The sequence below is a fragment of the Canis aureus genome, chromosome 35 (genome assembly GCF_053574225.1).
Source record: "Canis aureus isolate CA01 chromosome 35, VMU_Caureus_v.1.0, whole genome shotgun sequence".
Classification (NCBI taxonomy): Eukaryota; Metazoa; Chordata; class Mammalia; order Carnivora; family Canidae; genus Canis; species Canis aureus.
The window spans coordinates 6,670,882-6,695,775 of NC_135645.1; the positions used below are offsets into that span (position 1 = coordinate 6,670,882).

Genomic DNA, 24,894 nt, shown 5'->3' on the forward strand with positions numbered 1-24,894 from the left:
GAATTCTTTGATCTCCATTTGCTTATGATTAATTATTAGAGTTTCACTAGTTTTCTTTGGTGTTGTCATACCTGATTTTTTGTGATCTTTGATTTTGTTTGTTGGTTTTTGTGCATTTAAGGAAGTTGTTTTATTTTCTAGACTTTATGGGTTCACTTTGGTAGAAATAGTTCTTTACTAGTCCACTTGACTTGGTGTTCTGAATGGTCATCTGGTAATGCCATCGGTCCAATAGGGCTTATCATTGTCTGTTTTGGGACAAGATCATTGTCCATGCTTTGAGGTCAAAGGACAAAGGGATGCTGCTTGCTGAGAACAGTTGGATAGGACTGCTGGTTTGGTTCACTGCTAAAGAAGCTATAGGATGGATTCTGTGGTTGACTGTGTTCTCCAATCAGGCTTTCTAGACGATTGGGACTAGGAACTACACTCAGCAGCAGGTGTCGTTGAGTTAGCTTCAGTGTCCTTTCAGGGCAGCAGAATGGGCCCCAAGACCTGCACCACTCACTGGGGAGACAAATCAGGCTAGGCTGGACCCTGAATTTCCTGGACAGACAGGGCCACCAGTTTTGCTATGCAGGTGGAGAAAGCCCCAATCTGTGCTTTCTTTTCATGTGCCACTGTAGTGTGGGGCTGTAGGATGGGCTCTGTAGCTTCCAGGTACTCCACTCAATCCTCTGGTTGGGGGTTGTGGGGTGGTGGTGCAGGCTGTAACAGCAGCAGCTGGGATAGGAATTAGTTTCCTTGTCCAGATAGGACCCCGTACATGCCCCAAGGCTGGTAATGTTCTTGTTTGGGAATCAAATCCGACAGACCTGCATGGTAAGCTCTCTGGACAGATGTGGACACTGTTGTTTCTGAGCATGCCGAGCTGCTGATCAGGTTCTTCACTCAAATGTTAAGTCGTGGATTGAGCTCCAGAGATTCCCAGGTGCTAAGGCCAGGCTTCCTGGTCAGGCAGGGCTGGGAGCTGTGTTTAGCAGTGGGTGAGGCTATGAATTAGCTCTGGAAGAGCAGGAGCTCTTCAGCTGGAGAGCCGGCTCCAGGCAGTATCCCAGATGGTGCTTTTTGATCAGGAGAGGCTAAGAGCTATACTCAGTAGTGGGTGAGTGGGTAAACTAGCCTCTACCTGAACAGAGCAGCAGAGCTGCCTCCAAGTAGCCTCCCAGGCTTTCTGGTCGTGCAGGGCTGGGAATCACACTTATCAGTGAGTAGGGTTATGAATCGGGTCCCCTTACTGAGCAGAGTGGGGTAATTGGCTCCAAGGCTGGCAAGGCTCTTTGTTGCTGACCTGGGCCTCACATCTCTTGGCAGAACGTTACCACTGGCTTTGCTGTACAGATGATCAGATCTGCCTGCTAGACTCTACACGTGAGCGTTTCCGTACCGTGCAACTCTCAGATCTTCTGGTTGGGCAGGGCTGGGAGCTACGATGAACGGTGGTAGGGTTCTGACTCAGCATCCCTGTCCCTGACGGTGGGGGGGCCATGGTGGGAGGTGGGGGCAGACCAGGCTCTAGGGCTGGAAAGGCTCTTTGAGCTCCTAAATTAGGCAAACCTGCACCCTGCCAAGTTCTCTGTCAGACCGTACAATTCTCTTTGGCTTTGCAGATGAACATCGATGCTGTTTGTGACTTTGACTTGGGTGCTGTAAGTAGGATGTTGGGCTGCCAAGATCCGAGTGCTGGTTGTTGCAAGTCTCTCCCTCCTTCTCTGTCACAATCTGATTCCTAGTGGTCAAGCCCTGCAGATTCCCCAGAGATTCCTTTGGGGCAAGACTGGAGTGCGGACTCCAAGAAGGGACTCAATGCTAGGGTAGCTGGATGTCCGACCCCGGGCTCTTAACCTGTTGGAGAAGCCACAGGCTTAGGGGAGACTTCTTGCTGTGCTGATCTGGGGGAGAGGCAGTGTGGTCAGTGTAGCCATTCTCTTTACCCTTGTAATGTGGTTTGTCCCAGTACTTCTGGTGCAGGGGGAGACTCCAGTCTCAGCCCTGCGTTCTAGGATTTTCTCATTGGTGTCTTGTCAGTGTATAGTTTTTGTCCTTGTGAGAGGGTGTGAAGTTGGGAATGATCTATGTCATCAACTTAGCCATGCTTCAGTGTGTGCTGCTTTAAGCTGGTAAGTCTGCAGTCATTTGTCATTGCACTAACAGGACACTAGCACGTGCATCATGATAAGTTACCAAATACATCACTTCTTTCAAAGCCTGTCCATGATTGGTCACTGCACATTTGTCATTGATTTTAGGCACAGACAGTAAAACACTGGCAGTACTCTTTGTTTCCCAGTGTTAAATTCATGTGACATTCTACAAAAATGGGTAATCATAAGAGAAAATTGGCTAATTAAGATGAAAGTGCAGCAGAAAAATGAAAAATGAGGACACAAAGTGAAATTCAAATCAAACATAGAGTTATAGAAGAAATAGCTGACCAGAATATGCTGATACTGATGCTCTCCAAGACATTTTAAGATGTGCAACTTGAAAAATGTAGTGAAGGCAAAATTATCAATATAAGTGAGGAAAATGGTTGTGACAAAAGGTATGGAGTTGTCCCAGAGGAAGTGAGGACAGCAAAAAACATCATGATTTGTTAACCTATAAATTTATTGTAATTTCATTGAAATTTTCTAGAGGATTTTTTTTTAGATAGGTAATTTTCTAAAACTTACCCAGAGAAGTAATGCCTATCAAACTTGAAAAGGATCAAACATATCTATCAGATATTAGGACAGATTATAAAGATAATTTAACAGTTTGATATGGACATAGTAATAGACAACTAATTTCTAGGGCAGACTAAAGAATCTAGAAAACAGACACATATATAGGAAATTAAGATGTCACTTCAAACTAGTGGTAAAAGAATGTCATCCACAAAAGGGGTATGGTGACGTTATCCATTTGTTAGAGCATCAAGTTAGATCCCTATTTCAAAACTCCAGATGGATTAAAAGCCTAAATGTAAAAATAAAACTGTGAAATTAAAGAGGTTATAAGTTATTAGTTTATAGACATAGAGTTTAAAAACAAAGTTTAAAAGTCATAAAGCTAAACGATTATAAAATTAGATTACATTAAAAGGAAATCCTCAGTATGAAAAAAGGGATGACTGACATCTAAGACACAGAACAGTCTAATCCAGGGCCAGGGCATGAGAACCCAAAAGGTATCCAAAGCCTAGATGGGGCTGAATTAGCAAGTGAGGACCACAGGGCCCCACTCCAAACGGGAAGCCACTATTCACTAACCTCTTCCCAGATCAGTGACAGGTGCCCACATGTGTGGAACAGACCAGCCACTACTGTGGAGTGAATGACAGGACTCACGGGGAAACACAAGAACCGCCACCCCTCCTCCCTTCCCATGAGGTCAGATGAGCCTTCCTCTAAACCAGGAAGCCAGTCTTGCTAGAAGGAAAAGGGAGAGATTATTAACTGAATAGGCTTTAGGAAGACTTAAGGAAAAATCAGTTATAGAAAATAAATAGGCTACATTAACTTGCAGAGTTGTAATAAAAACGAATAATAGATAAGTGACCTATAATATAGAGCCTGACTCCATCTTTTGCTGTTTGCTGAAAAGTTTTAAGTCTTCCTCTGTTTCCCCCTGCCGCATATCTGGGTAAGCTGAGAAGCAAGCCTGGGTGCTCCCCTCTTTGCTGTGCAAATGCCTTCCTGCAAACCCCAGCCCCACTCTAACACATAAAAACCACAAGCTAGTCTTTTTTTCTTGTTCTCTGAAGCCATGTTTTACCAGTTTGGGAGCACGGATCTCCCCAGAAAGCTTCTTTTCAAAACCTCTCAAAGTATGTGTGGTGGCATCAGTTTCAACATACAAACGAAATGTTGAGTAGGGCATCCAGTCTTCTGTAGGATGGCCATACCTGAACTCTTCAGAGAATGTAGTCAAAAATTACAAACAAGTCACAGATGGTGGAATAAGTATGTCTAATTAAACATAAAAAGGTACTCCATTTCACTGATTAGAGAAGTTTCCATAAAAACAGATGCCATTTTCACCTTTTAGATTGTGAAAAAAAAAAAAAACGTAAGATTAATATTGAGAATAAATGAAGATGTAGGGAAACAGTAATTCCTGTATGCTGGTGAAAAATAGCTTAATTGGCAACATCTTATTTAAGAGGTTGGAGGGAGCATGCCCTCTGAATTCCACAGTATCTTCCCTAGAGAACTGCTTGCAACTATGCAAAATGCATGTGCAACAGTGTTTACTGTGGTCTTATTTATAATATCAAGGGATTGGAAAGTAAATGTTTACAAGTAGAAGATTGGTAACAAATTATGCTTTATTGACCCCATGGAATAATATAAATAAGATAAAAGGAATGCATGATGTTTATAAATATGTGGAAAGGTATCTAAGACACTGGAAAGGTATCTAAGACACAATAGGTAGGTGAGCAAGCAAGTTGCAGCATAGAAAAATGTTTGGAAGGAAACAATGAATTAATAACTATTATAGAAAAGGATAAGAGGAAACAGGGAAATTTCCAGGCTTTTTTGTTTTCATTATTTAGCGTGATTATAAATATACATTCATATATTTGTGTAATTAAAACACATTTTTAAAAGAAAAATTTTAAATAATGGTTGGCATCCCAAACCATCTTGAAAAACTAACCCATAAAGCAGTTGTCCATTTGCTATGAAGGGTAGAAGACAATGTCATTAAAATGCAAGTAATTCGACAAAATCGAGAGCGTTTTATTTTTATAACTTTATTTTGAAGTAATTTCAAACTTAAATAAGAGTTTCAAGAATAGTACCAAGAGTCCCACTCTAGTGAGTTTTGTGAATCATTGCAATTTTTTTTTATAGTGAAAGGGTCCAATCCAAGATTTCATGTTATACGCAGTTGTCATGACTCACTCACTGGTCTCCTTAAATCTGGAACATCCATCTTTCCTTGACTTTCAAGACAATTTTAAATACAGGGCAGTCATTTTATAGAATGTCAATTTGATTTTGTCCAATATTTCCTCACAGTTAGAACTGGCTTGTGTGTTTTTGGCAGAATTATTACACAGGTGATGCTGTCTTCTTATTACATGCTGTCAGATGGCACAAGATGTTGATTTGTTCCCTTACTGGTGGTGGTAACTTAGATCACTTGTTTAAAATAGTGTCTAGCAGGTTTCTATAGTTTAAAATTATATATTTTTTCTTTTTGATTAGCAAGTAGTTTTTGTGAAGATACTTTGAGACTACGTATGTATCCTGTTACTTCATTCCATTTTAACCCATGAGTTTTAGCATTCATTGGTTGTTGCCCCTGATTTCTACAGTGGCTGGCAAAAAGTACTTTAAAAGTCCTATCCACATTTATCGGTGGACATTCCATTGTAAGGATGAGCTTTTCCCTTCTCCTATTTAATTAATTAACATCCGTGTGCACTTAATGGGTAGCTCTTTTATTCAATTACTGGTATTACTTTTGATACTCAAATTATCCCTGATTTGACGTGTGTAGGCCCTTTCAAGCTGGCTTCTATGTCCTTTTCTGAAACATTCCCATCATTCTTTGAATATCTTGTTTTCTGGAATAAAAAATATATTCCAGCCTTGAAATCAGCTGTTTCTTGATAATCAAAATCCAAGCACTAAGGTGTGCATTATGTCCTGGGGTGGTGTTCCCAGTCCTCTCAGTGTTCAGAATTAGGATATACATGTGAACAAGACACACAGCTTTACATCCTGGGTATGTGTGTGTGTATGTATGTATATACATAAAATTCCCACTGACAGTTCCAATTCCAATCCAATATTATAGGATTTATTCTCACATTCCATTTTATTTGTACTTCTCCATCAGTGAGAAACCTGGCTCCTGTTCCTCAATATATTTACTTAATTGCTCAAGCCCTCATCTCCTGACCTGCTGGGCTGCCTTCTGCCGTGCTCCGGGGCAGGCCATCAGAGCTGCAGCCGGAGCTCTGACTGCAGGTCAGCCACCTCCCCAACTCTGTCCTCCTCTGGGCTGTCACACTCAACGCTGCTCCTACGCACTCCTCGCATGGGGCTGCCATCAACAGTTTGCTTAGGTTGATGGACTTTTGGACTGAATGAATGGAAAAAAAGGAAAGGAGGAAGGAACCAGGTGGGAAGAAGGAAGGAAGGAAGTCAAATCAGTATTTTCATTACTGAATGCAGACATGTGAAGCCTGAGCCAGGTGTAGTTCAAAGAAGGAAAGGATTCCTTTGAGAAAATTCTGAAGGGAACTCTGAACATTTGGATTTTAAAGGGTCTGTTTTCACATTTGCACTTGTGATCAAAAAACATTTCCTTGCCTAAGGTTGGTTGGTTGGTTGTGTTTTCCATTTTTATATGGACCCAAGACTCAGATGGAAGTTTTGGTGATGGGAAAATTTTCTTGAGAAACTAAGCAGCATTCAGAAGACTGAGCTTAATTGACTAAGGTTGCAGCCTAAAGTACCCGAAGAGGAATTAACTGTGCAGGTGAAAGCCAGAGGAGCAGGTGGGCAGTGTATTTCTGGGGGACTTTTAGAGGTTGTGGGGTCCACAATGAATGTTCATTATAACCACTGGAAAGTGATAGAAGACTATGATGGTTTATCATTTTTTCCTGAATGGGAATAAAGCCTGAGTTTTATTAAAGAGGTCAAGAAGTAAGATATAGATGTTGGTAAGTACATCTTAGCCTCAGATTTTTATTCTACATCCTCACCAAACTTAGTTTTACTTGTAATTCACCAAAGGTCCAACCAGTCAACATCCTCAAAAATTGGGAAAGTCTTCCAGAAAAAACTTACACAACTACTCAGTCTGAAATTTAGGGAACGTTGGGGTGAACTGTTCTACCATTTTGGATTAATAAACTCTGGCAAAATCTGTGAGCTTGGAGAACTTGTGTTTAGTCTTTTCTTTCTGGTTTTTAGTTCAAACAAATGTGCCGTACATTGCTCCCCCACCCATCTCTCTGCCTTTTTAAAACAATTATACTTTGAAAAACCATGTTCAATTACGGAAGTTCAAAGTGTTACAGATGAAAGTCTTACCTCTGTCCATATTTAATCTTGACAAAAATGTTTATAGTGCACGACAACATAAGAGCATCTATGTACAAACATATACAATTTTATTGATATCTCTACAGACTACAAGAATTTTAAGTATAGTCACAATTGCTGAGTGCAACAGAAAAATAGTAATTTGTCATTTTCTGAAAAGATGCAAAAATTCTGAAGATGAAAGATACATCAATGATGTCATCTGTTTCTTATTTCCTAGAATAAAACATCACATAATTAAGTACTAAAAATTATAGATTATTAGAGATTTTGATTCTGTGTGCACTTGTCCGTGACCACCACCTAGTTTATGTTCTGGCTTTGCAGCTGAGCAGCACAGGCCAATACCAGAGGGGAGCAGTATGAGACGAGAGACCTCTCATGTATTCTCATAGAGGATTGTTGCCCTGGATACGCAGACTCTCCTTTATGGAAGATGAAAACAGTCTTTCAGGGCACTGGAGGCCAGATAGTGAGTTACAGACACTCTTCTCTCTTTAAACACATGCCTAATAACTAAGAAAATAAATCCAAGTGGCCCTGGGAGCTAAGACAATAATCAAAAAGGAACTGCTGTTCTTCTCTCCTGCTAAGATCAAGTCTAATAAAATATACTATGGCAGAACAGGTACCTAGTACCCATGTCTCCTCCAAATGAAGAATGAGTAATAAAGTTGGGCCTGATTTAATGATTGTTTTAATTTCCACTATCCAACTATTAAGAATTAGTTTTCTACTTAACTTTACACACTTAAATTTCTTATATCCTGGTGTCTTGTGATGTCACATGTATAAGACAATTAAAACCCAGATGTTTGAATTGGAATAATGGCCAAGTCACATGGGAGAAAATCACAACGACAGAATTGTTAAGAGTCAGTGGGGCACTGCCTGGTCAGAAATTTGCACAGATCATTTGTTTTGGGTTGGAACACAATAATTCTCAATCCAGAAGAAAACACTGTCTCTTGCATCTTGCCTTCCAGACCCTTCAGAAGTGGGGCTTGCAAAGCTGTGTTTGTCAGCCTTGGCTGACACTGGAACCACATTGGAGGCTTTCAGAAATACTCCTATTTGGTACCCACTCCAAGAAATTTTGATATAATTGGAATTTGAAAAGCTCCTTAGGTGATTCTTATGTACAACCAAGGTTGAGAATCAGGTTCCTACATAGATACATAAATAAAAGCAGCCATCTGTGCCTCTGGTTTCTCACCAAAACCTCTTCAACTTAACTCTGGCTCCGATGTCCCTCCCCATCCCAACCCTCTTGCACCAAATTGGCACTTTTTACTTTCCAAAGTCAGACCTTATCTTCTGTATTTTGTCCTTTAGGGCTATGTTGTATGCAAATATGTACACGCGCTGCACAACAACCATACTCCCTGGAATGGTGCCATCCAGAATACACAACTTACTGGCAAGTATTTCTGGCACCTGGAGCAGTGTGTATGTGAAAGAGTATGTGGTCAGTAGTGGGGTTAGTGTTACAGAGGACAAAGGTGAGGAAGCTGTGAAGGTTACCAGTTTTCTCCTGATGCAGAGAGCAAGGCCTACTAGAAATGTCTGAGACCTTTTGGCATCGCCTTCTCAGAGAAAGTGGTCAAGTTATAATGTCTTTCCGTAGGGCCAGACTGTAATCACAGATATACTCCTGGATTGTCCTAATGATCCTGAACCAAGGAGAGGATTTTTAGCTTACTCTTCTGGACCAGCTTCATTTTTCCCTTCTGCCAAACATTTTATAACCAGGTATTTCAAAGAGCTCATCTTCATCATCTTCAATTAACCTTGGGCATAATCTCTCTTTCTCAAAGCTTTGTTGATCCCTTGATGCAGATAACAGATAGATGGTACATTTAAAATTGGACACGAGTATTTTTTCTTTTACAATCCCTTAAAATCTTTAAGGAATAGAAACCTGGATTCTGATTTATTAACTTGAGAATCGCTCCAGGGCTATATAAAAGATTTGAAAAATTGTCTCTACAACTAAATTATCAGAAAACATCTTTCTCAGTTCTGTCACTATCGTTCCAAAGTTAGGTGATGACTCCAATGGTGACTGGGGCACTAAGTCTGAGTCTCAAGTGGAGGAAGCAAAGTCAGTACTGCTTTTTAGGGATCAAAATAAAGGATAAATCCATCATCCTTCCCTCCAAACACCAAGGTTAATGGATGACTTCATGGAAGGAATTATTGCTCACATGATTAGAACCAGGAAAACAAACACTTCTAGCTTCTCATTGGTGAATAAATCACAAAGACTCATTTTTTTCCTGGAATACTAAGAAGGGCTTATCCCTGGAGGGAGTCCTAGATGGTCAACTTGGAAACTGGTTTGTAAGCCTTCTCTTCTGATGCCACTATAGTAGATATAATGTAATTTTGATGACAACTAAGTCTCAGAGTCACTTTCTCTATCATTGTCCAAGTTACTAGGAGTATTTTTCTTATGTTCCAAGATAGAGGCAAGACATTTAAATAGAAGAGAAGAGGATCCCTGGGTGGCGCAGCGGTTTGGCGCCTGCCTTTGGCCCTGGGCGCGATCCTGGAGACCCGGGGTTGAATCCCACATCGGGCTCCCGGTGCCTGGAGCCTGCTTCTCCCTCTGCCTGTGTCTCTGCCTCTCTCTCTCGCTCTCTGTGATGACTATCATAAATAAATAAAATTTAAAAAAAATAAATAGTAGAGAAGAGAGATATAAAGAGTTATATGGATCATATGGATTATATGGATCATCTTCGAAAGATGATAATGATAAGATGGTGGTGGTGGTTGTGATGTCGTGTGAGCATGCTAAGGTCAGTGCAGCAGAAAGGAATGTTCAAAGAGAATAATGACATCCACATAAGGTTCTTATAATTGCTGTCTCTTTGAACTTTAAAAATAATTCTGATACAGTAAAATCTCATCAATTTGTATTCCACTAATCAGGAGTTTGGGAGATGAAATTATCCTTGTATCAAGAACGGGTCTGTAAAAACAATATTGAAAGATATATTTAAACTACTTAAAAGAATTTATTCTTTTCAAGCATTTCAGAAGCACCTGTTTTCTTCCAATTGGTGTGCTGGTTCTAAACATTTGATCTATTCATTAGAGCCAGAGTTTTAAGCACTTCTATGAAATGCTATGTTCTTTTTGGTGTTTTCTCTGTATGCTTTAAAATATTCTGTAATTGTTATTTTTCACTGATTTAAATCTGCTTTCTCCAAAATAGCATTTTATTGCATATGAACCACACATGTAATTTTCAGTATAATAATTTATCTTAAGATACTGTGCACTTATGATATTTAATTTTATGCAAGACATATATTACATATTCACATTTAATCTGTCTCTACATAATGTAGAACAGTGGCTCTCAACTGGGAGCAATTTCAGCAATGGCTGGAGACATTTTTGGTTTTCTTCTGGTGTTGCTACTGGCATCTAGGAAATAGAGGCCAGGGATGTTGCTAAATATCCTGCAGTTTAAAGGACAGTCCCCCATGACAAAGAGTTTTCTATAAATAGTGAACTGTTGAAAAACCCTGATGTAGAACAAATCAAATCAAATCTTATGGAGGGCTTTAGAGTTAGTCATTGAATTTTATGCCACTTTGGACTGAATTTCATTGTTCTTAAAATAATATTTTGCTCCCTTAGTTATTTCATTAAATTATGGAAATGATAAAGTTTTGTTCAGAGAACCGGGTTCTTAAAACCGAGGTACAAATAGTGTACTACAATTTGGCTACTACTGTTTTCTAAATTCTGATCTCAGATTTTTAAAATATTTTTACTGTATAATTTTATATATCAAGTTTGTATTTCCAAGTCTTGTTACTCAGCCTTTTCTCAGGAGTGGTGAGATTCATGGAGAAGGTTTTTTGAGAAATTAGGAGAATTCAAGGACTCTGAGAAATGCTGGTATACATTTTCTGACTCTATCATCTTTGCTCTTCTCAAAATTACTGAGAACATTTAAAGGAAGTGCCACTTCAAAAAAAATAATTTAAAAAAATCTAAAAAACAAAGACTATTTGGGGCTACTAAAATAACCTGGACTTCAGGAAGAATGGTGAATTCATAGGAGACACAAATTCAGGTCTAGTTAGACCTGGAATAATAAAAATTAAATAAGCCAAAACCATTAATTTTTTTAAAAAAGATTCTTTTTGAATGAACGACATTTACAGGATGAGTCCTAGAACCTGCACATTTTCATTTTCTATGACTTCTGGCTTCCAGGATCATGCTAAATAGTGATAGCAGGTGTTTTTATTTATCTTTTTTGCCTCTAGTAGTTCGCTGTTATGTGATAGATAACTTTTATCATGTCAAGGATATTCCATATTTCATTTTTAAAAGAGTTTTTAATAAGGAATACGTTTCAGTATCTACTGACATAATTTGTGGCTTGTATCATTTAGACTAATGAGTGACAAAATTATTGATTTTGTGTCACTAAACTCTCTCTGTATTTCTGTGGTCCATAATGGTGACTAAGGCCAAGATAGCAAAAATACCAGCACGTTTTCTAAAGATTTTCAATAATAAGTATTGAACCAAATGTATTTATTAATGAAAGCCCTTGTTAATGGGAAATGTAATAAATCAGAATCCCTTTCCCAAAACATTAACTGAGGTTTTACCGAATCATACTCAAGAGAATGGCCAGTTTGGTCTGTGAGTGTCAGGCTGCAGGAGCACCTTGGTTGAAGACGCCACTGGGCTGGAACAGTAATATACTGTGTAGTTGGCAGACAAGGATACAAATGAAGCATTAAAAATAGATCACTTTAGAAACAGAAACCAGTGTGTGAACTCAGTTCTCAAAGCTAACTGCACTGTTCCTGTAGTCTAGTTTCCCCAAACTTATTGTCAACTCCCCTGCAGAGCACAAGCCAGGCTGAAAAAATGCTTTGAGGTGACCCAATCCTGCAGTTTATGATTAAAAACAGCCACGTATTCTGAAGGTGACAGAAATGGAAATAACTGTGTTAGGAACGCCTTACTATCCTGGCAATACTTGATTATGACTGATATAACTGTGATGATGTAAAAGATTATGGAGTGACACACATTAATCAGACTCTTGCCATACGAATTCAATAATGTCCTAGGATAATGAAAGTTATAGATGAGAAGAAAACTCTAGTTTTGTTTTCTTTTTCAGTTGGGTGTGTCAAATGTACTTGAAATACACTGATATCTTCTAATGCAGATTTTTTAAATTGTCAGGTGTGGCCCAATTTATAAAAATAGTTTGCCATAAATCTTTTTTTTCTTCTGTCACAACATGCTTTTTTTCTTTTCCTCTTAAGATGTTAATTTATCATGCAAAGATTTTTTTTTCATTAAGTGCATTAATGCTTTTGTACAGGATTTTTTCAAATCAGGACTCCCCGTAGTTCCTAAATGTAAATCCTTAGCAAATGACATGCCAAGATGATAGCTCCATTCCACGTTGGAAAAAGGCAAATTCAGCCATGTCGGGATTTTAACCAGTGTTCCAGCCTTTGGGTAGTGGAGTGTCTCTAATAAATTTCCCTTATGATAACTTCAGATGGACTGTAATGGAACATTTTGTAGAAGAAACTGGCTTCTAGCAAGTTGAATAGTGATGCTGGGAATAAATTTGGTTTCCCTGAATAATGGTTTCTCAAAGCAGTCACAGCTTCTTTAGAAGTTTAGAATTGGTACCATTTCTTATCCTTATATTTCAACATTAACTGCAAAGAAAAAATAGTCATAAAATGTTTTTAAAAATCTTTAAAAGTACTAATCAAAGCAAGCTCATATTGAGCAAATCATGCATATCTAATTAAACCTCAAAATTTATAAAACTTATTTTTGAAATAAAGGGCATATGAAAAGATTTTTTTTTAAAATAAGCTGTAAAGACTCAGCTGATTTTTGATGATTGAAGCAAAAAGTAGTATGTGGATTCCAGCTTCTAGTGCCCCTCATGCCTTTGTTGGGGAGGCGTGGGAGGATCATGTAAAGTCCCTAAGCACCTTTTTAGTAACAGATGCATAATATAGACCCAATGTATCAGAACCAATGAATAATTTTCTTTTCAATTATCTCCTACAGTAAAGGAGTATTAACATAGTATTTAAAAACATTTTTCTCCCCAATACTGGGGGAATTATAATACTTATAATGAGATCCAGGTTACCTTGGCTCTCTCACACAGGATTACTTACGGTGGTATCTATGGGCTTTCTTGTGCAGAACCCCAGTGTTTAAAGTAATTACTGTATGAAGATGCCTAGATTAAGCAGTTTACCTCATGTGCATGTTTGGAAAATGCTTCCGCACTGGTCATCATGCCTGCAGTTTTCTCCTCCAGCTCTCCTAGCCTCTGTCCTCTCTCATCAAGTGCGATCCGAGCGCGAGTCAGCTCTCCCATCACCCCTCCGGCAGCACCTTTCATCCCTCCTATACCACCTGGTCCGGGAATGTGCTGTGCAAGGCTGCGAGAGGCTCTTCCTGCTGAAGCTTCCCCAACTAGGGATTCAAGCCATAGCAATTGAAGACATATTGTCAGTAACTCAAATAATTATGAACAAGTTTATCACCAAAGTTCTAACCATAAATTCTATTGTCATGATTCTCATCAAGAGAGAGACATTTGGTCCTATCCTAGGTATGTATTTGGAGATGTTAGCTTTTACCTATGAAAAATGTCTATGAAAGAGTCTGAGACTGTGAGGTGACCATATCGTTATTGCATGTCTTCATGTGTATGTGTGTGGGTTCCGTGCAACATGGCATCATTGCATTTCTTGACTTTGTTGAATTGGGATGTTCACAGGATATGTCATTTCGTATTTAACCCAAATTAGGGTCTATTCCAATATTAGGCCTGTTCATCTGTTTAAATTTCTTTTTTTTTTTAAATATTTTATTTAGTATTTATTTATTTAAGTCACAGACAGAGAGAGAGAGGCAGAAACACAGGCAGAGAGAGAAGCAGACTCCATGCACCAGGAGCCCGATGTGGGATTCGATCCCGGGTCTCCAGGATCGCGCCCTGGGCCAAAGGCAGGCGCCAAACCGCTGCGCCACCCAGGGATCCCTATCTGTTTAAATTTCTGCCTGAGTCTTCATTCTTACCATCTCTCTTAATCTTGCTGTCACCCTTTGGAAGGCCCCAGTTGTTACTGTTTTAAGATGTGTGTGTACGGGCAGTGAATTCTACAGGACAGGATATATGCATGGGGGGTGTTAGTATATATGTGTTGAAATTATGTTACTTTATAAAGGAATAAAAATTTTCCTAGCATTTACAAAGTTCAGTTTAATTTTAATGAATTTTGGGGGATTTTTTAAAATAAATTTATTTTTTATTGGTGTTCAATTTGCCAACATACAGAATAACACCCAGTGCTCACCCCATCAAGTGCCCCCCTCAGTGCCCGCCACCCAGCCACCCCCACCCCCCCGCCCTCCTCCCCCTCCACCACCCCTAGTTCGTTTCCCAGAGTTAGGAGTCTTCCATGTTGTCTCTTGGGGGATGTTTTTATTGAGACAGCTATCTTGGTAGAAATTTAGTGAGCATTCTTAAAGATAATGCTAGGAATGGAATCAAAATGTATTTTTTTTAAATGAGCCCTTTTGAGATATAATTCACATTTTATATACATAGCATGTACAATTCAGTGGGGTTTTAGTGTGCTGACAGAGTTGTGCACCTATCACCACTGTTGTATCTTAACACATTTTCATTACTCCAAAAAGAAACTCTGCCCATTGGCAGTCACTCCCCCACCCCTCTTTGCCCCAGGGCTTAGCAACCACAAATTTCTTTTCTGTTTATGGATCTACCTCTCCTGGACATTTCATATAAATGGGATCCTACAATATGTGGCCCTTTTTGTCTTCTTTGTTTGACATAGTGTGAAGTCTTCAAGTTTCATCCCTGCTGTAGCATATATCAAACCTCATTTGTGTTTATGCCTGAATAATATTCCATCATATAGAGGCACCTAGATCTTTTGCTTGGTTAAAAGTTCAAGAGAAAAGGAGTTTTGATCTGCAAGACCAAATAGGGCTGAGATATTCTGGGAAATACATTCTTCATTCTGAAAATGTTCCCTCGTATCTTTCTACTCCTTTCCGATTACTCATCAGAGTTTCACTGGAAGAATTTTAAAGTAATTTATTCTGTAGCATTGATAAACCTTGTGTTCTGAATAAAGAATCTGTTTCCCAGTAGTGGTTAAAGGCAAGCAGATTAATAAACATTTTTTTTCCCAGAATTTAGTAATTGAATATCCTCACCCTGCCTTGCAGGTATGATCTACTTGCAAATGATGTATTATTTGTATGAATCACATGTACTGTTCTTGTTAAGCTATTTCCTAATATAAAGTAACCAATTTTATTTATGTTTGGTAAAAAAAAAAATAATTTCCATGGTATAGAAGTAAAAAAGTCTAATCTAGAATTTGAGACCACATATTACATTAAGTTACACACACGCACAGAAACATTTTCTATTTTGTGGTACAGTTACATAATCAGTTTACTCACAGAGCTCTTCTCTGTCAAATGTTTGTCCACTTCCACCAAACAGTCCCTTGAGAAAGCCTCTGTTTTGAGCTTCTGGTGTCTCTATGGGAATAAACAAATCTCCTAGCATGTCCTGTATCAAATTCAAACAAAAAAGCATTAGAGTAACTAAAATTAAAGTGATAGAAAAAAGATAACGCTGTAGCATGTTAAAGCACATAATGAAAAAGATTTTCCTGACAATTTTTGCTTTGTTCCCAGTTTGTCTCTGGCATATTTTTCTCCACCTCCTTTCCTTTCCTTCTTAACTGACGTCAGAAAATTTTCATTTTTCTGCCCTATTCTCCTCTTTACAGTTAGAAAACATGAGAAACTAATATACTTACCTTAGGATTAATTTCCACATGACTCTGGATTTAGGATCCTTTTTCAATTCCATAGCCTCTTTCCTGTCCTAACCCTTTCCTGAACCAAGCACAGACTACCCTATAAAGGAGGAAGCCTTTGGTAGTATGTGAAGGACATTTGGATTTATGTTTATATGATGTACAAAGCTAGGAAATAGCTCAAGACAAAGGAGTCAAAATAAGCAGCTACCGCATAGTGAGATACAATTGTTTTTAAATATTTGATATGCTTTAGAATGACTGGAAAAATACCTTGTTAGAAATACAGATGCTTAGGCTTCATTCCACACATACTGAATCAGAATCTACATAGATGTGCTCTGGTTACCTATACTTGTTATGTGCTCTCTAGGTCTTTCAGAAGCAGACCAAAATTTGAGAACCACTAGTGTGGAGGAAGGAACTTCAACCAAGTCAGGAGATCTGTGACCTAATATCAGTTTGTCTATGAACCTGCAACCTGACTTTCTCCATCCTCTTCCTCTTCTTTGGAAATGGCAGTGCCCATTCCAATTTCCTTCCTTTCCCCACATTGCTACAGCTAATAACCCTCCAATCCAACTGACTACACTTCATAGCTACAGAATCTGCTAAATGCTCTCCATTCTCACTGCTGGTTGCCTTATTTTAAGCCACTGTTATTTTTGGCCTTAATTGTTAAAAAAAAAAAAAGACTCCTAATTGTTCTTCATTCCTCAAAACCATATGCAACCAGAATATTAGTTTTCATATACAAATTTGCTAAACCTTTTTAATAACTTCCTATTACCCTTGGAATAAATGCCGGATTCCTTAGGCACTTACAAGGTATTCTAAGATTTGCTCTGGAATAATTCTCCAGCACTATCCCTCCCCTCTTTTCACTAACTGCACTTTATTGGCAGTTTCTTGAACCCCCAGGATTTTGCCAGGAATATCATTTTCTTTTCCATTCCCAGCCATCCCTTTTTTTTTTTTAAAGATTTATTTATTTATTTATTTATTTATTTATTTATTTATTTATTTATTTATTTATTTATTTATGATAGACATAGAGAGATAGAAAGAGGCAGAGACACAGGAGGAGGGAGAAGCAGGCTCCATCAGGGAGGCCGACGTGGGACTCGATTCCGGGTCTCCAGGATCGCGTGCTAAACCGCGGAGCCACCCAGGGATTCCCCCAGCCATCCCTTCCTATGGACAATTCCTACTCACCCCTTACGACCCTTTTCTTTTACTCTTCCTGCTATTCTGTCAACCCAGAAGCCTGTCTTCAATGTCTCCCCAGTGCTGACACAGCCACACATAGGTGTTCTCCTCCACAGAGTGCTGTGCTTGTCTGTTTACTTAGCTCCCTCCAATACTAGTGGGTAAGGACTAGAATCTTGTCTTATCACTGTATTCTTATAGCCTAGCCAAGTACAAGGTATATGGTAACAATTCAGTAAGTATTCGTTGAATAATGGTAAGAACATTATTATTTATTTTTAAGATACACTATGTTCCAGGCACTGTGCTCAATGTTCTCACCGTGCTCAATGATGAACTTAATTCTCACACCAGTGCTCCGAGACAGAGCGTACAGGTGGGTTAAATAAAATGCCCAAAGTTATACAGATGGGCAAAACACAACTGAAACAGTTCAGAGCTTATGCTCTCAACCTTTGTATTAAAACGAGTGGGTTTTAGTTTTCTTTTTTGTAAAATAAGGGGGTTGAACCAATTAAATCTCTCAAATGCTTTTATATTGATTCTGTTTCAAGGCTCTGCTGACTACCATGGTAAATGATAAATGCCCAATTCAAACCCACAGGACATGTATTTCTTTTGTATGGCTCATGAGCTCCCTGAATTGTTTACAAAATTCTTGTGTATACATGCATATTCCACACCTTGGACGAAGAGAATTTATAATCTTTTCTTTCTTTCTTTCTTTCTTTCTTTCTTTCTTTCTTTCTTTCCTTCTTTCTTTTTCTTTCTTTCTTTTTTTTTTTTTGAGAGAGTTTATAATCTTACAGCAGCTTCTCCATAGGCAAAAAACCAAAGAATAAAATGAACAAAAATAAAAAAATCAACCATTAATATGTATAAGCTGTACATTCTCCCTCTTACTTTTTCCTTCTTATTTTTTTCTGTATATACCTAGACCACACTAAACTTGACAGGGTCACAATGATGAACATATATTCAAAACATATCCTAGGGAAGGCTTATTTATTGCATGGCCCAGGAATATTTTAGCTTTTAGATATCTCTCTCATTCTCTTTTTACAACCATGTCCAATGTTTATTCATAAATGTGCCTGACCTACCTGTAGATTATCACACATCTCTTGGCTGTATGTTAACCGTTGAATTTCAGTAGGAGAGACGAGGTATAATGCCTGGCCTTCATTGGTAAAACAAAATGTCCGTGCTATCCTCATGTCTGTCAGTGGCAAATAATTAACATCCAACATTGGGCGAAGACTAGGTAGGCTGAATGGAAAAAAGCAAATCCACATTTCATATTCAAGTTGTTAGAAGCTTTAATTTCTCTGTGTAAAGTGAGCATATTCTTACATGAAAAGTTATTTTTATACCACTATTTTGTGGTTATTTCTTTTTATTCTCTTGAAGTCTCAGTGGTTAAAACAAAACAAAACAACAACAAAAAACCTAGACTTTCACATAAAATCATATATACACAAAAAATCATGGGCCCAGTCCTTTATCTTAATCCACACAGATACTTGGCAGATATCCTTGAAGATTGGATAAAATGCAGTGGCCAGCAGTTTCAGGATATTTTTTGCAGCATTTCCCAGGTTCCTACAATATGGTTATAGTGTTTGGTTATGGCAGAAACACCACAGCTAGAAAGTGTCTGACTACAGACTTGGGTCTACTGTCTCCTTTTAAGGCAGAACTCCCGAGTCTGAGGAGGTTATGCACTGATGGAGATGTAGAATGGATTCAGCTCACTGTGCCTGGCAATGGATTAGGCTTTGCTCCCCATTCCTCCAACACTCTCTATACACAGGATATGAAACTTACCTATGACTTAAGTCACCTGCACTGAAGATATGATTAATAAATAAACATGGTTAAGGTTATAAGGGAATGAGAATAAGTTATAGGTAATAGATCAGGATTTGCTAGCCCAATGAATACCACTCATCTCAAGTGTCTTACCAAATGGCTATAGTCTTATCCTAATGATGTAGCCCATGATTTTGCTTAAATATTCATCAGAATGTCCCTTTGGATACTGCCATGAGCTAATTTTGCAAACTACTGAGGAAAATAAGTCTCATTGCTTTTATTATTATTATTTTTGTCTCATTGCTTTTAAATCACACCTCTAATGCCAAAAGGAGGAAAATAGGCTTGTCATTAAATCTCAAGCTTTGAAATCATTCAACTGATTCTGATGTGCATAATGATTTTAAATTATCCCAGATAATAAAACCAGCACCTTGACAAAAGAATACTTATTTCTCTTATGAAAGTTTATAATTACAAGATAAGCTCTAGTACTTTTTCATATAAAATGGGACCTGAAATCTGTACAATTGGAATAAGTTTTCTATGAGGTTCTAGCACTATGCTGTCCAATATGGTAGCCATTAGCCACTTACGGTTATTGAGCGGTTGAAATGTGGTTTGCATGAACTGGTGTTCTGTAAGTGTAAATTACATACTGGATTTCAAAGATTTATATGTTACAGCATTTCAAGTAATTAAGGTCTTTAGGATATGATTCCAAAACAAACCCAGTTAAACAGACTTCCATGATAGATTCAGTCAAATTAATGGGTGGAAAACAAACAAACAAACAAACAAATTAATGGGTGGTAGTGGGGGAAGGTATTCCAATGGACTTTTCTGATAAGCTACATTGTTTATGTAGCATAATAAAAGTAAGCCAAGAAAACAAAAATGGTGTAATTACTTTAGATAGGAAAAGGAAGAGTTATTCAATTGTTAATTACTAGGAATCAAGTGTTCTTAAAGCTGAAAGCTCTTTTGTTTTGTTTTGTTTTTGTTTTTGTTTTCTCCCTGTGGAGGGACACTTTACAAGGAAATAGTGTCACATAACTAACAGTGGTTCTCACTAAAAATGGCTTTCACAACTCAGTTTGAGAACTCATTTATAGATAAGCCTCTTCTATCTCTTTCTACTATTTTCTAGATCTTGGTACATTAGCAGATAAGCAATCATTAGCTACCTTCCAACTATCAGAAACCTAGCTCTTGAGAAGAATCGACTTAGTATAATTAATTTCTGATAGGATCTGGAAAGATCCAGAAAATCCTTAGTACAGGAGAATGATCAACTGGCAATGCCACTTTGAAGGATTCAGTTCTTCATGCCACATATTATTTCCTAGCCTCACCCAATATTACTAGAATCATTCCAAAATAACTTCCTTTCAAATATTTTTGAGATCCTCAGGAACACATGAAGATTTTCCACTAGGACATAATATTAAAGTAGCCATTATTATCTAAAGCAGCTTTTGCAAAGAACAGAGGAAGATCAGAGATAGCATCTTAATTCTCCTATTGCTATAACTCCTGTTGTTTTTTAAAATTCTATCATTCTTCATTTCTCAAGAAATTTACCTCATAAATGCAGATGGTAGCACATATTTATTTAGATGGAACTTAATTTTCAGATAACCCAATATCATTTGAGAAAACAAGATACAAAAAATTTGCAAAAACAGTAAATAATCACTATCAAGCTAAAAATCTCAATTGTGACAACAGTTTAATGTCTTTTAATTTAAAAGAAAAAATTAGAGTGACTAAATGAGAGCTTAGGGGAGCTAAGGTGTGATACACACTTTTTTTCCCCTCGAATCTAAGGCATTCTAGAAGTCAAGTCATCATTTTCAAACAAGACTGGAATGATTTTCATGACAAATACCAAAATACAATTTGAGAAAGAGAAACCAGATAAGAAGAAAAAGAACCACAAATATTTATGAGAATGAGCAGACAATAAATGATTGTTTTTATTTTTTCAAAGCTTTCTCTACTTTTTCTTGGCTTACAAATCTACTCATGTCTCCCCTACTAAAGAAAATAAATATAACAGTAAAAACACTCTTGAAAATCTAGTTTTGCTACTGAACGACTTCCCTGTCTTTCATCTTTCTTTACCACAAAATTTCCTGAAAGAATAATCTCTATACCAGGGGTTGGCAAACTTTTTTGTTTGTTTGTTTTTGTTTTTTTCTTTGGCAAACTTTTATTAAAGCACCAGATAGTAAATATTATATAGGCTTTGTAGGTCATAGCGTCTGTTACAATTAATCCACTCTGCCCTGCCATGCAAAAGCAGCTAGACATTATGTAAACAAATGAGTGTGGCTGTGTTCCAAAAAAACTTTATTTATGGAAACTGAAATTTGAATTTCATATAATTTTCACATATTATGAAATATTCTCTGATTTTTTTCAACATCTTAAAATGTAAAATCTATTCTTAGCTCTCAGCCTGCACAGTATTAGATTAGGTGGAGGGCAGGAAAGACATGGTCTGTGGATGATAGTTTGTGAACTCCTGATCTATACTACTGCCTCTACTCCATTGAAAATTTAGTTTTTGCCTCCACCGTGCTCTCAAGATTTGCTTTCTCAAGGATCAGTAATATCCTGTTAAGTTGCCAGGCATATTGCTTTTTTCTTCTATTCAAATTCTTTGGCCTCTCTGCTATATCTGACTACCTCTTGACCATTGTCTTGGTGGTCTTCTATCTTTTATTTGGATTTCTTCTATCCTTTCATGAGTTATTCTTGTCCTTTTCCTATCTCTCTGATGACTTATCAATATCTTCTGCTGGATTTTTTTTTCTACATGAATATAGAGATATCCTCAAGTTTTTGTTCCCAGATAAGACTATTTCTCCTTTCTATACTATCTTCTTTGATGATCTCATGCAATGCTCTTTCACTAATGCATTTATTACATAGATGATTTTCAGAGTGAGATCTTCCATATTTTTCTAGGAGTCCAGACCTTAAATTGTTTGCCAAACTTCTTTGGGAATGGCTTAAAAGCACTTCAAATTTCAAGCACTCATTCTCAAACATCTCCTTATCAGCTTTTCCAAATTCCCATGACTTTCCTATCTGCTAATGACATCATTATTATCCAAATTCATTAAATTATTTTAACCTTTAAATTCTCTTCTAATCTTCAGATTTAATGACCTCTACTGTCTTTCACAATCAATCAGTTTTACATTCAGCAAGTTTCCCTCAATTATTCCTCACACCTGTTTCAACTTTGCTTTCTAGATAGCTAACACTTAGTTCAGAAAACCATTTCAAGCTCTCCTTCCATGTGTATTTCCTAATGGATAAATGGAGCAGGTTAGCTACTAACTGATTATCATCAAACTCATTAGCCTGCCATCAAAGGTCCTCAATAATTTATGCCATCCACCTCTTCAGTTTACTTTCCTCCCAACATCTCCTTTTTTATAACATATACCAACTATGTCATGACTGAATTCTGAGGACTTAGTTTGTGTCTAGAAAATTTGACCCTATATTTCCTCTATTGGAATATATATAATTACTTGTGTATCTGTCTTATCTCTCCTAATTTAATAGTAAGCTTTTTAAGAACCACGACTACATTTTTACTAATTTTATAACAGGACTAGTATAATGCTTAACTGTAACAGTGATTTTTGGAACCGGGTGAAGTATTAAAATGAATGACAGTGACTTCTACATAGATTATGTTTATTAAGTGTTTGTTGAACTCATAAAATCATTAGGTAGTTAATTTTGTGTCTCATGAATTTTAATTTACTAACAGTATAATGAAATCTCTCACCTGATACCTTATTATAAGGTTGTCAAAGGGCATGAACCTCCAGTTACAAGATTATTAAATTCTGGGGTTCTAATGTACAGCATGGTGACTTATAGTTAACCATATTGTCTTGTATCCTTGAAGTTGCTAGAAGAGTAGATCTTAAAAGTTCTCACCACACACACAAAAGTGGTAACTGTGAGGTGATAGATATGTTAACTACCATTATTGTGGTAGTAACTTCACAATATATACCTATATCAAATAATCATGTTTTATATCTTAAACTTATACAATGTTATATTTCAATTGTAGTTATGACTTTTAATATACTGTTCAGTGCTAGTCTTACTCTTTCCTAGACTTTCAACTCAGGCAAATTTGAGCTTTAATTTATTAACATATGTAAAATGGAGGATGCAAATAATACTTGGTTTTCCTATGTCCTACAGAAACCTTAAGGACCAAATTAAACTCTGTATGTAAAGTTCTTGTGTGGACTATAAAACATAGAAAAAGTTAAGTTCATTTCTTTTCCTTAGAGTTTACTCATTTTTATTTTTTATGCCTACCATAGAATCTGGGGGTAACATGTTCAGTAAATGTGAATTAATGTGTTAATGACAAGAAAAATCACTTGTTCCTTAGATTCCTTGAAATCAATTAAAATATATTTTTCATTCACAATGTAAAGCATTTTTAGCAAAAGCAAAAAATAAAAAAAGGTATAAACCACATAGTCTCCTCAAATCGGCAAACAATAAAACATTCACAAAACATAATGAAGCAATGATCTTAGGTTGCTTCTTGATTGCACATTACACATATACTTTTCAGAATTGTACCTTGGTCACACTGTTGTGATTACCAGATAATTTATAAAGAAGGCAAGTACCTCATTATCATGATATGCCCATTGGCACAAAAGCATGCCAAGCAGGCACTGTTACACATGACCACCACATCTGCTTGCAGTATAAAAGATGTCTCGGTGATGTTATGAACATAAAGACAAGTCTGAGAAGGCAGTGAGAAGACTTTGGCTTGTTTTTCTGAGCAGATTATTGTATACTGATGATCTCCTATTTCTTGGGATGGAGAGGGGCAGTTCATGACCAGTTTCCTTCTCCAAGATTTTTCATTTTCATCTATGTTGTTTGGATCCCTCCAAACTTCATATGGCGGTTGCATTAATCCGCCATTTCGGTCCATACAGGAGAATGCTAGCACAGCTCCTTTCAGTGAGAGGAATGTACCTATAAAAACAATTTCATATCACTGGCATGTGAAATTCTTTCTAAAACAGTTGTTATTCATTTATGGGCAATAAATGTTTTATAATAATAGTTTATATCTATAGTATCATAATATTGCAGTAATATATATATAAATCAGTAGATTTGCGAGTTCATCACTTGCGACAATTTGGCATCATAGAATGTTAGGTCTAAAAGGGGCCTAAGATATCAACTTGTCAAATCCTTTCATTTTATTAATAAAAAATGGAGACCCAGAACAATGATGAGACTTGGGCCATGTCACATGGCAAGTTAGTGATTGAGCCTGGATTAGAACTCATGTTTCCTATTTTCTAAGCCAGTATTCTTTTACCATACATATATTCCTCCCTTTAACATCCCTTTTCAAAAAACACATTTTAGAAAATTTACAATTTTCATTTATTGAAATAAGTTCAACTGAAAAAAATCATGCCATCTGATTCCATTCTCTTATTTCTTAGGCTCATTTACTAGAAAATGGTTTTTTCTTCTTCTGAAATTAAACACCTAGAATGAATTTCATGAAATTTTAACATACAGAGTTCATACTAGCAATTTTGATTCTATTAAAAAATTATTTGGCTCTTAAGCAGGCTTATGCATCTTTATATGGAAAAGAAGTTTTTACTCACCTGGATTCTCCAAGTTTGAATATTCATGCCCGATTATTACCTATAGGTATTTTTACCAGTCCCAGAGGACAGGATACTACAAAGCTTAGGAGGTAACTTGAGATAGATTGACCGTTGGACATTACCAAACTTTCCCCTAAGTAATGCCCAAGTAGCCTTTCCTTTCCTTTGTCCTCTAACATCTTGTAGAGAGAGTAAGGGGATTAACCCAGG

The 24,894-nt window shown here is 37.2% G+C and overlaps 1 protein-coding gene across 6 annotated transcripts in view; it reads right to left on the minus strand.

The window, feature by feature from the left end:
* Nucleotides 1–4,728: 4,728 nt before the first annotated feature.
* STXBP5L (syntaxin binding protein 5L) overlaps nt 4,729–24,894 on the minus strand; it is a 379,840-nt gene continuing 359,674 nt past the window's right edge. For all 6 annotated transcript variants that reach the window (XM_077884445.1, XM_077884446.1, XM_077884444.1 and 3 more), the window contains 5 exons: nt 23,665–24,025; nt 18,265–18,430; nt 15,588–15,699; nt 13,339–13,559; nt 4,729–12,778 (listed from right to left, as the gene is read on the minus strand). In XM_077884445.1, the coding sequence (XP_077740571.1) occupies nt 12,737–12,778; nt 13,339–13,559; nt 15,588–15,699; nt 18,265–18,430; nt 23,665–24,025 (902 nt within the window). In that variant the 3' untranslated portion in view covers nt 4,729–12,736. The remainder of the gene's footprint in view (nt 12,779–13,338; nt 13,560–15,587; nt 15,700–18,264; nt 18,431–23,664; nt 24,026–24,894) is intronic.